Here is a 13,072-nt window from a genome sequence, read left to right as displayed (position 1 = left end):
ATTTTGCCTCCACCCCATAAAATCAGTCTATCTTGGTATTTAAAAAATAGTATTATCATAAAATGTAGAATGTCGACATCCAGATAGTACAGGCTCTCTATTCAGTCAGAGTTTGACTGTTGGCTGTGAAAATAGAAGAAGAAAATTGGCCTACAGAATAACTGTAATATAATATTTCCTTTAGAAATAAAATTGTTCCTAGAAGTCCCTTGGATATAAAGATTCAAAATTCTAGCATAGGAAACAAAGAATGTAGTGATGAGTCAAAAGTAAGTTTAAATTTAAAAACATCCTCTGGATATTTTGGCATCCTCAAACACACGTGCACATACATACACATGTATTTGTTTTGAAAGAACCCCAGTGTAGAAGAAATTGGTTTCCTGATTGAACAAATTTCTGGAAAACTACAATCAGAATAAAGCTTTGACTTCTTCATATTCTGCAGAATATCTGGATTGTCTAAAATCTCATGTATATCATTTATTCTGATCGTGACAATACAAATTTGACTGACATCTACAAACATAAGCACACACACATAAACAAACTCTTCAAGGTTTGTTTTTGGGTCTTTATACTGGTCCCACAAATCAAATCAAATATGGTACCACATTCTTAGCAGTTTATTTCAAAACACTAGTATTTTCCTTTACATCTTAGGAGCATGGTGTCAATGGAACACATCAAACTCCGCACTGGAATAGTCAGAAAACTTTTACTTTATTGATGAAAGAGATGGTAGAATGCAAATAAAGACCAATGAGGTATTTTTGGGTAGTGTAATCATAATAGGAATAGCATCTACAGAAGTTTTTATTTGGTGATGGTTCTATTTTGATATTCAGTCACGTGTGTTTCCAATATATTCACATACACTCACACAGAATTTACATCAGTTTAGGTATGTGCTTAATAAGAACTGTTTCTGAATATTTAGTTATTTTGGACATGCGTAAAAATGTGTCTTTGTTATATATTCATTTAAATTATTTTTAAAGTTACATGCAGTTAAAAATAAATCTGGCTTAAAATTATCCCCACCACATGAACTTAAGCAAATCAGTTAATCTCCTACTCCTTGTTTTTAGGAATTTACTATTATCTTTTACCTTAAAAAAATTTTCCCTGTCTCTCAGGGACTCTGTTCTGGTACTTAAATTGCACCCTCCACCAAAGATTCATATCATATTTTTCATAATTCTCATACCTATAACAATTTTTATTTAAGTATTCATTTTAGATTCATTTATCCCATAGAATTTGACATCTTCAAAAGCACAGAGCATTCCAGTCCCTAGCATATTTTTTTTTTTTCAAACTCCAGTGGGTAACTAATCCTCAGGTGAACAGTTTGATAAATAAACAAACATGAACAATAAATTATTATAATATGAAAGACGACTTATTATTATGTAATACAAAATTAGTTATATATCAACCTTTTTCTTGACTCGTTTTAATGATTCTTAAACGTGTGTCTTTGTCATTACATTTAGAGTTCCAAAGTTTTTACTAATAGGGTTAGGGTAGTAAACCTACTACAAACTTGGCCAAACATAAAAAAATAAAATAAAATGCTGAGTTAATTTCCAAAGGATCACCTTTGGAAAGAAAAATTTAAAGGAATATTACTAATTTTATATCTTTTTAGTTTTCTTCCTCTCATTTTATATTTTTTGTGGGAATATTAAAACTTTTAGTATGATTTAGAACATCACCTTCAAAGGTAAGAAAAATTTTCCTTATTCAATGTACAAATGTCAAAGACAAGCATTTGTATCTGAAAATATAGAAAGAAACACCATTGTTAAGCATAGATTAACTAGTTTAGTCACATGAAATACTATAATTACACGTGGAAATTTCTTTTTCAGAGAACAAGGACAATCAAATTGTAATTTAGATCAGAAGTGTCAAGAATACTATAATAAAATCTCTAAGTTTATCTTTTTGAGTTATCTAATGTAAATGAGTATTAACTTATCTATGGCAAACCAGATAGTAAAAGCAAACCAAGAGAAAAATACTAATTCCTTTTTACTGCCTCTTTGAAAATATTTCCAATATTTGGCAGTTACTAGATTTGGTGGTGTTTATAGATTTCATTAAAGAGTAACAATCTACTTTAATTCTAGTTCTACTTTTATATGATGCTGCCGTTCTTTTATTCTGTAAAAAAGCAAAATCTACCATGATCAGCTGTGACTTATTCGAGGGGGATTTGTATATAACTCTAGCCTTTTTGCCACCTTTGAATATTATAGATGATTAGAGAACAGTTGGGGAAAATGAACGAGATTAGATAGTGACAAATCAATGGTTGCTTTTTTTTTTTTTCACACCACATATTTATAATTCAAAAAAATAAAATTTTGTGCCACAGAGAGGTCAAAAGGTATGTATTTATTCGTAAAATTTTGCTTACAGTTTGGGAATAGCTCAGTTTTGTAAGAGGACAATACTGTTGGTGATGTAACACCCCACACAGTGCTGCAAATAGACTTTTCCTGTGAGTGGTGTTTTGCTTACCCAGAGGATTAGTTAGATAATCCACATGGAAGACATTGCAAATTAGCTTCCCAGACTTTCCCTCAGTGTGAAGACTGCCATCATATTCAATGAAAGAATATATCCCTTTAAAAGCTATACAGTTTTATTAATTGCTAAATTGGGTTTAAAAATCAGGAAATAAATATATATTGACTACTAACAAGCTGCTCTGTGTTTCCCTTAGTCAATCTGAAGAAGATAGGAAATGTTACAATTTCCTGTTGATTGGAAATCAATCAACTTTATCAGAGGCAAAAAGTAAAATTTTAAAGCCTTATATGAGGCAGTTTACACTTACTGGACCTGTAGAGCTTATTCATCTATTTTTCTTAACTATTAATTGAAAAAACATACATTAACCTTCTCAAAATGAATGTATTCAAAAAGCAAGAAGAAACAGTTTTGATATTGACTAAATAAACCTCTCGGTAATAAAATTAACCCACAATTATCTATTTGCTCAAGTCCCTTTTGAGGCCCTGCTATATAATCAGTCAAGATTTTTGTCTTAAAAGGGAAGACAGCTCAGTTTGGAGTCTTTAAAGTCAGTTTACATACGCCTTGATGTGAGAGAGTTCTGAAAACCCAAAGATAAATATAAAAAAATCAAATAAGAGGGAAATGAGTAACAAATATGAATATAAAAAATCAAGTAATAGGAAAATGAGTAATTGACATGAATTCTCTGGAAGTAAGGGGAAAAGGTTTGTTGCTCATTCTTCACTTTTGTTCATGGAAAACATGCCAATAGCTTGAAAGACTGGCTAACTCTTTGGGAACATAACGGATAACACATTAGTCTTTTTTTTTTTCTTCTTTTTTTTATGTTACAGTGAAGAAAGCAAGATACTAAAAGCTGCTTTCTGCTGTGGAAGCCTGATGTCATCAATATGCTATTTTTGCTCTTTGCCAGGTTAACAGAATTTATTGCAGCAATTAATGCAAAACATATGTGCTGAAATACCCACATGAAAAATATAATTGCCCCCAACTTAATTTGCTACCTTTCAAAAGCCTGTTTTAGCTACCTTTTCTCAATGGCTGCAGTTAAATAGAATACAAGTGTTTTTATGAAAGAAGAGCTAAATCACTAAAATTTTTTTTCTCATCTTAAGTAATTTAAAAATTATAGTTTAAGTGGGGAAAATTTCCACAGAGACTAAAGTCTACTTTTTGGACCATGTTCTATTTTCTATTACTGACCTTTAAGACAATTCCAATTGTTAATTAACACTTCATTTTTATTACATATAACCCTAAATAATCACACTCTGGTTATATTGACAATTTCCTCACTGTATGTGTGGAATGCTTGACAAAATCTTCTCTCCAGGGTGAGGAAAGGAGTGTTTGAGTGTCAGGAAAGGAACACAGAGGTAAGAACGTGTGAAGAAAAGTCATCACAGATATTTTTATCTACTCTTCTGTCTACATCAAATTCCTTTAACTTAGTTTCTTAGTGGGTTCCCCACCCATGCAGATAATCATAACTTATGAGTGGAACCACTTTATAGTTCCAAAGTACTCTCATTTATATGGTTTCCTTCAATTTTTCACTACAAATTTCTGATTGTTTTTCTAAATTGTCCTTGCAAAGTCAGAAGACAAATTAGTACAGTCACCGGGATTAAGGCTGAGAAGCTAGTGCTTTTCCTGACAAGGATGACTCCCTAGTTCATAGGCATTTGTGTCTAGAAGAAAACATATGAGGTTAAAATCAAAAGACAAAGACAAGAGAGAGGGCTTGGCTTAGTTACTGCTTTATTAGGATCCATTTTCTCAGTTTCCTCAGTTTAACAATGGGGAATGTCACGTTACCTATTTTAGGGCTGCTTTAATGATTAAATGGGGTTCAGTAAGTCATGAATGATAATGTAAGGGAAAAATCTGTTTGCCAGCAGAACACTGAACAATTATTTTCTCAATGCTGAACATGGTACTGAGGATATATTAGTCTTGAAGTCTACAGGATTTAACAATACCATCTTTTATGAAAAACACTGAAGTTCTAACACAGCCACAGAAGCATCAGGATCATCCAACCACCAACCTATATCGATAGCACAGCTCCCCAAAACCCTCTCTGGCCCATTACCTACCCGTACTCCCAATATTGGAAGAGGAAAAATTTTGTTTTAATAAAAGGGTGTCAGTCAAACACGGGCTTTGGGAGAACACAGACAACTTTTGAATATGCATGGGGCAAAGTTTACCGACACCCCCTCAGCAATTACTAGGGGCCTAACAGGTGGCATTAGCAGGTAGTTTTAAAGAAATTTTTTCTAAAAAATAAATTTCTTCATTTTAGTCTAGCGACACCAAAAGAGTTGAATGTCCAAAAGATGAAGAAATAGTAAACGGATAGGGTTAGAAATCAGTAAGCTGGACAACAGGGCGTATGAGGCAACTCCTGTGAGTCTCAACCAAGCGCACCCAGTAAGAGATGCTTTCTCAGTCCTGCAGCGAACCTTGCAGAATATCTCCTTCCCTTGGCTGTCACCTGGTGAACCCATGAAAATGGATGGGAAAGAGACACAGCACTTCCAAACATCAAACTGAAAAGCCTAGCTGACAGCAATGTAAAAGGCGGCAGGACGATGGTAGATCCTGAATCAAAGTCTATTCCTCAGGTCAGGACCCGCCAGGCCCGTCCAAGGCGCACGGACTCTGGCGTCTTACTGACGCCCAGATAAGAAGGGTCCAGGTGTTAAGGAGGACGCCGTGCTCTCCCAGTGCCAGCAGATCCGAGGCAGCAGGCAGAGGGCGCACGTTTGCCTCTCGCGCGCTCCAGTCTCCTCCCGGCGCTGGTGTTCGCGTAACTTTGCACCTTCGCGCTCTGCTAGCTACAGCCTACATCGCAGAGCCTACACCGTCCGCCCGGAGGCAGAAACCCGGAGCAAAAGAGCATCAGACTGCGCTCGCCCACCCACCCTACCCCGGGACGGGGGCCGCGGCACCCTGGTCGCGCTCCGGCAACTGACTTTGGCAGCCAGTCGCTGAGAGTCTCCTGCACAAAGAACCCGCTGGCCTCCAGAGGGCTGGGACTGCTTTATGCGCACCCGGAGATGTTTATTTATTTATTTTTTAAAATCTCATCTTTAATTTGATGCGGAGTGAGTAAGCAGTGAACTGTTGAGAGACACGGTTGTTTTCCCTTTGCACCAATGAGCCTGCACCTAGTGGAGAATAGTTTGTGGTTAAGGCAACCCTGACGGTGGGTGTGGTGGCAGCAAGGAGCACTTGCTCCTCTCTCTCTTGCCACATTACTGTCTCTACCCGTACAGCTCTGCTTTGTGCTAAAATTTCGCAGGACACGCTTTTGTAATTTAATGAAGATTGCTTTATTAAATGTGGGAAGTGTAGGGCGAAGAAAAAGAAACGCAGTGTCCCCTCCTGTGGCCACTCCTGTCCATGGCGAGGAGTATTCACAACAGTTTGTTTGTGCAGTGCTGCCACTTGCTTTCCTCCTCCTTCCTCACCTATTATTCTCACTTCACCATGTTGGTTTGGATTATGTTGATTTTCACCCTTTGCTTTGACTGGAACAGCGGGACATGGTTTAGAAAATGAAGGGTTGGGGGATGTCCACACTCAGGGCTTCCAGTTTAATAACATCACTCCAAGTTTGAGGCTCTATTTGCTGAACTGGTTTTGATTCCATCCACCCCTCCACATGCATTCGTCCAGACATTCAAACGGGGAAGCATTTTAGCATTTTTTGGCTGACACTCTTAAAACTCTCCTGGATAAAATATTTTCTTCTGGGAAACAATCAGAAGTGTGTAAACTTGAGAAGAGAAACAAAGAAATGCAGCCCCCCCCCAACCCCAACCCCATTTTAAGTGTACGGGATTTTTAGGGATTTAATTAAAATTGATTAACCAGATGTTTTATGTGATAAATGTCTTTCTTTTAAGCAAATGATTTATATATTAACATTGGCTTTAAAACCTTTTCTCTATTTCTCCAGTTTTCTAATCAACTTTTTAAATTTTCACTTGCGAAAACTTTTTTCTTTGTAAACGACAACCCTCCCCTCTCCCCTCTTTTTTTTTTTTTTTTTTTTTTTACAAAGGAATCCGGTAGGAGGCAAACTAAAACTTGCTGACTTTCAGACTTTTCCTGGAGAAAACCTCCTGCCAGGTTCCAAGAACTACCTGATACCAAGCAGCTGGGAACAGACTTAATGAAATCAAGCAAGTGGCGCACATGCATCCACACCCTGAACACGTTGAGGGATGTCTTCCTAGGGGCATCGATTTGTGACGTGGAAGACTTTGCATTTTATAAATGTCACAATATTGCTTTTCCTAATATTTCTAAAGTCGTTACAGAAGAGTTAGCTAAGGTTTCCAAATTTTTGAGAAGTAAATTTCTAATCCCGGTTTTCTGTATACCTGGATGAATAATATAATGAATGTTTCACAGTACTGGTCAACCCTTTATTTAAAAAATCTGTGGAAAGCTACTTTTGTACTTGGTAAAAGCCCTTTATTGACCCTCCCTGGTGATAAGATCCAGATCTCTGAAAACAGAACCCAAAAGGAGACACCTGCATCTGTTCTTCTAAATCTTCTCTCAAACAGGAATTAAAGGAACAAGGTTTATTAAATATTTTAAAGAAAAAATGTGCAGGTTAAAAAATAAACAAATTTGAGGATCTTGACAAAAAATTACTTGTAAAACTTAATGTTCTTCAAGAAATACACGTTTCCCCTTATATCTAGTATTTATGCCAAACAGAATCATTGAAAAAATGATTCAAATAAGAAGTAGCCCAGATCACAGATTTTTTTTTTTTTTTTAGTAAATGTCTATAAAAACTTATCGAGTTTGATGATTTGAGGGAAGTTTTATTGATATTTTCCTGAAGGTCTTACGACTTGGAAAATGTAACTCTCAGGAACACTTCTTTTTTTTTTTTCATTTGTGTTGAAATTGGCAAATCAAATATATTGTGGTAATATATTTTGCCTTTAAAAATCCTTTGCAAAAGTAACTATTTGATATGTAAATATTGCATACATTTTATTTCAAAAAAATTTTGAATTTCTGAAAGGATTTTAACATTATAAAGAAAGTTATTGTGAAAAAGTATTAAAAATATTGGACCCTTGAAGAACACACCAAAATTTGAATGTTAAATGTAAGCAATACATAAAGAATGTTACTAAATCATTTATTTTATAATAAACTTATTAAGAGCAATGTGAGATTACTAAGTTGTTAATATAACCAAGGAGCCAGCCATAATTAAATTCAAAAACTAAAAAACTTTACCTAAAACTTCCTAAACCTACTAAAAAATGTTAAAAATAACTAAGATCTGATTCTGTACAATATTTTGTTTTAAAATTTTATATTAAAGTGTTTTTCATTATGGCTCCCAATTTCTAGTGTTTCATGGAAAGACAACTTTATATAAAATACAACCATGATCTAACACGTGGCAATGGTGTTTTATTACATGTAGTTTCCCTTTTATAGGTCCAGTCACTTCTGAGTTAGAAGTATATCCAACTAACTGTTAACCTTAAAATAGGCACACACACACAAAAAAAATCCTGTCAACTATGGTAACAATAATAAAAAATATAAAATTAAAAATATTGATAGTTACAGGTGAAACTTTTGTATTGATAAATCTATTGTTATTACTAGAAGATGTAATATCTAAAGAGTTTATAATTGCTCATTTATGACAAGGACTGGAATAGTGTGATTATGAAACATAAAAATAAGGAGATTGAGGTATCTGAGTGAACACTTTCACCACTCAAATTATTATTATCAATACTAGTCTTTACAACGATACAGATTCAGAATGAATTAATTTCGTGATAGATTTTGAGAGGTTACAAAAAGTTTCTTTAGGACATTCAAAATATTATCCTAGCAATTCAGATTGTCAGTAAAAGCTTAAACAAATTTGCTGATAATCCTGTTAATGACCTAGGTCAAGTGTTAACTGTTGTGGGTTATAAAATAGTGAAATTAAGGTTTCTCCTACCTTCAGGCAAATGGCACAGTTAACCATGGAGGCGGGGGGATGTAGGGGTGAGCTATTAGGAGAGCTATTAAATTACAAAAATGTATAATGCATTCAATTATTTAGTCTAGCATGATGAAATGCTATTAAAAGCAAATATAAACCCTCTTTCAAACCAAAAAACGTATAAAGATGATATGATAGCTTAGTTCTCTATTAATGTTTTAATCACAGTGTGTTTTTATTTGAGGAAAAGTGTTTATATATGAAAAGTGATGCCAATTTATAGTAATTTTTAAAAATGAAAAAGATTGATTATTTTCTCCAACATTTGCCTAATACTCAAAGGGAGGCTTATAATATTCATATGCAAGTTTTACTTTTAAGTTTTAAACAATCACATAGTTTCCTCTAGTATTTAGAATATTTATATTTAGGGAAATGCATTTCACAGAAATAGTGTCTTAGCTACTCAAAAACAGTCTTTTAAAAAACTAGTATATAAATATGAGTATTTAATTTTATTCACTTTTATTTTGGATACTTTATTTTCAATATAAAGAGCTTTCTAGATAAATGTTAATCCAATTTATGAACTCTTTTGGATAGAAAAAAGTAATTTAGTGTATTATGTACCGATGAATTAATAGTGCATTGTACTCCAGACTGCCATAAATGTATAAAAGTGTTTAAAGAAAGTACTTTTACCAATTCTGAAAGGGTTGAAGTAACCATAGTTGATAATTTTATTTTATATCCAGTTTTAACTTTGTTCCAATGTTATTTCTGTTTACCATTAATCATCCCTCTGGTGTGGAAACTAGGAGTAAGTATATGAACTTTTAAATAATACATAGTGTAGCAATCATATGTTGCCATGAAAAACAGCTGATTTCCCATTAAAAGTCTTTTCTTAAGCCATGTAAACAGAGAGATCTGATAAGAATTTGATAAAGTTTTTATAAAGCTCTGTTTAAGTATATAGGTCAATTGCTGAGTCAAGTGATCAATGGAATTATGAATATCTATTATCATTGATGAGTCTCTATTATCACCTGGAGTCATTTTCTTGAAAGCATATAAGAAAGGTATTTGTAAATATATTAATAGAAGGAAAATTCAGATTAAACATTTTCTAACTTATTTTTCTTATCAGGGACCCATGGCATTTCAATATTGATAGTTAATGATTAAATCTCAAATTTAAAAACAAATCACACAACTGCAAATGTCCTAGCAATTGAGTCAATGGCCTGGTTTTGTTCTCTTTTGGTTCTCTTATGCCTAACTTCATAACAGATCAAAGAATATATTCTAGTAAATATGTTCCAGTAAATTTCTCGTACCTTTTTCACGGTGTTGAAATATTTCAATCATAGTATTTTAAATACAGTCTAGTATTTCATATTTCAAATTTAAAAAATTATATCAGAAAACTACATTAATATTATTTTAAAATCACTCCTCTCATATATACATTTTCAAAAGAATTGCTTTTTATTTAAATTACACTGTTAGAAAAATTGCATGGAAATCTGGGCACATACTTGGCATTTTCACTTTTCATGTTATTCAACTCAACTGAGAGCCAAGCTATGGATTAATATTTAAAATCTCACTCAAGTATTACCTAAGTTAAATCATCTTAAATTTGTTTCAAAGCTTCCCTTCATAATCACAGGAAGGAAAAGAGACACTACCCGTAGGACACAATCTGGAAAGAATAATCCCATGAACGATGGATACACTTTTATCCAAGCAAATTAAACGTAATTATGTCAGCTTTCTGAATATATTTACCTTTCTACACGCATATTGTTAATGTGTACCTGTCTCTATAATTATGCACATTATATCCCCAAACATACATGAAGTGAGGCTTAAAAGCAATTTGCATTTGATTAACTCTGTATCATTAAATTAATACTGATTAATTTTACATAAGTGTGAAATAGTTTGGTGTCTTTTTTTTCTCTTGCAGTTTACTTAAAGATTATGTTTTCCACAAAAATACTGACTAATTACCACATTCTTGTGCATAATTAATTCAGTAATAGCCATTATCTACATAGTTCATAAACGTTCTATGTGGAAAATATAATTTATCATGGCAATGTGGTAATTTTAACACTCTTTTTCTAGTTATTGTCAATATTTTAATATCTGTGAAGGACAAAAATTTTTAAAACATTAATTTTAATTTATTGATATGTTACCTATTATACATGTTACCCATTATACAAATGAATACTCTTACCTTTCATTCAGGAAGAATGATTGACTCTTACTTTCAAATAAACATTTTAATTTGGGTTGTAAAAGAAAAAGTTGTTTGTGGGTAAGATCATTTTCTTGATTCTTATAATTTTAGAATTTTTATTTTCTTACTTAGAAAAAAGATTCAGAAAATTTAATGAAATCTGCCAAATTGATAAAGGCAGTCAGTAAGGAAGGAGATAAATTACTGCTCTATTAGCAGTGAAAGTAGGTCACCGAGTATCAGGCAGTTTTTGCATTTAATAAAAAACTTTCTAAATGTTTTGTTTTTACTTGCGTTTTTAAAATTAAGGTACACTCTACAATACACAACAGTATTGGCTTGACAATGTATTTTCTAAGGAGTGATGTATATAACATGACGTTTGCACATCAGTTGCTCAGTATTGTTAACTTGCAAAATAAATTGCTAAATGTTATTGTTGTAAGTTCAAAATCACTGAGAGGAAATTCATGTTGTAAGTGTGGCTTTAAACTAATCAATTATTTAGAGAAGTTTGTTTTAAGAGTTAGTGACTGCATTCACGAGTCATTAGGAATAGATCACAAAAGGTATATAGGAGAAAGAAATGTATGTATTAAGTCCAAAATCTTATAGAACACATTGGTGTCCTTAACATTAGATTTGCACTTTAACCCACTGAAAAGGAATTAATGCTCATTACGAGGATAATAAATAACACAACGTCAAGGACATGCCATTTGCTGCATGTGAACATTCTCTCTTAATCTACTATTCAGTTATTTACTGTATCTTCCCAGGAGCTATTCACTATTCATTAAATACATTCTCCTATTTGTATACAAGCCTTTAAACAAAGAGAATCCAACCTAAGCTTATTGTAATTCCTGCAAATATTACTTATGTTAATGTGGCATATGCTGCTCATTAGAACCTGTACCACAGTGCAAACCATTGCCTGGCGGGACACACACAACTTCAACACAGCCCTTGCAACATAAACACACACACGCACCTCCGCTTCGACAAACTGATTTCCCTTTAGTCCATTCATAAATGCCATGATCCCAAGTAGGAACAACCTGTCATTACCTTTTAACATACTAAAGAGTCTAGGAAAGGAAGGCTGAATTTTCTTTCAAACTTCTCGGAGTACCACATGGTCATAATTAGAAAATAAAATACTGCCTTGGCTATTTGGCAATTAACATAACTGGGTTGCAACGCTGGAGGATTTTCTTTCTTTCTTTCTGTTCAAATTGGCAAACGAGGTAATTGCTCGAATTGGTATCAAATTAAAAACACATTTTCAAGGTTTAGACCATCTAAAATTATCTTCTGAAGTGTTTTAGAAGAGAGTTAGAAAAAAAAAAAAAGGCACATCTTTCGTTCACGCTCAGAGCAAACTGCTCTATTCGGAGGCACCTTCCCGACGTGCAAGGCTTCGGTGAGAACGTGCTTTGAAGAGCGTGAGCCCGCGGGGCAGGGCTCCGCGCGTCGCGGTACCTGGCTTACCTTCATTGGAAGGCTGCGGAATCAGTTCCCCGAAGCAGTTGAGAAAAGAGCAGCTGAGAAGGAGGAGGATGGAGAGGTGACAATCCATGTTGCTGGTGCAGAGGGCAGTGAGAGGAGCATATCTCCATGAAGCATGCCACTGATGTGAGGGGGAGCGCTCTGATTGCTGGAGAAGTTACCATGCTCCGCTCGCAGGCTGATGTCAAGTTTGACACTGGAGATAAGGAGGAGTCTGGCTGCCTTTCCGCGAACCCCGCTCGGGGACTTCCCTGGGTCCTAGTGCCGTCTTCAGCGGGCGCCAAAGCGGAGCGGGATGGCACGTTGCTGGCTCTGCAGCCCAGAGCTGCTCAGGAAGGCGACTGGGTGGGAGTGGGGGCGTCGCCCATGGGACAGGAAACACAGAAGTTGTGATGAGTCTGCGATGCTGAGGAAAATGCACCCTCTTTTGTGCTCCATGAAAAGTAGCTATTTTATTGTTTGCTATCCATGCTCTGTTGCTTAACTCACCGAAGAAATCAGAGGCTTGATAGGAGTGTCATATGGCAGTGTGAGTGCAAAAGGAACTGAAATGCGAGAGAAACGTGTGTTATTGAAAACCAGTCTTTCGTTAAAAAGTCAATCGTGTTTGTATAATTGAAAAAAGAATGATTATAGTTATTCCTTTACTGTGTTCAACGTGATCATAACTCTCTGTGAGTTCTTTGTGGTTCAGAAAGACACTAATACACAGCCTGGATCAGATGGTCTCTGTATTTCTACACCCAGTGGTATCGTGG

General features: G+C 34.6%; 1 protein-coding gene across 3 annotated transcripts in view; it reads right to left on the bottom strand.

The window, feature by feature from the left end:
- Positions 1-12,609, bottom strand: part of EPHA3 (EPH receptor A3) — a 364,805-nt gene extending 352,196 nt beyond the window's left edge. For 2 of the 3 annotated variants that reach the window (XM_011927601.1, XM_011927600.1), the window contains exon 1: positions 12,297-12,512. In XM_011927601.1, the coding sequence (XP_011782991.1) occupies positions 12,297-12,384 (88 nt within the window). In that variant the 5' untranslated portion in view covers positions 12,385-12,512. Of the gene's footprint in view, positions 1-12,296 lie in introns of all 3 variants that reach the window. The other variant, XM_011927599.1, reaches the window with a different exon arrangement.
- Between the last annotated feature and the right edge of the window lie 463 nt (positions 12,610-13,072).

Source organism: Colobus angolensis, unplaced genomic scaffold (genome assembly GCF_000951035.1).
Source record: "Colobus angolensis palliatus isolate OR3802 unplaced genomic scaffold, Cang.pa_1.0 Scaffold73, whole genome shotgun sequence".
Taxonomy (NCBI): Eukaryota; Metazoa; Chordata; class Mammalia; order Primates; family Cercopithecidae; genus Colobus; species Colobus angolensis.
Note: the sequence above shows the minus strand (reverse complement) of the source record. Positions and strands in the feature narration are given on the sequence as shown.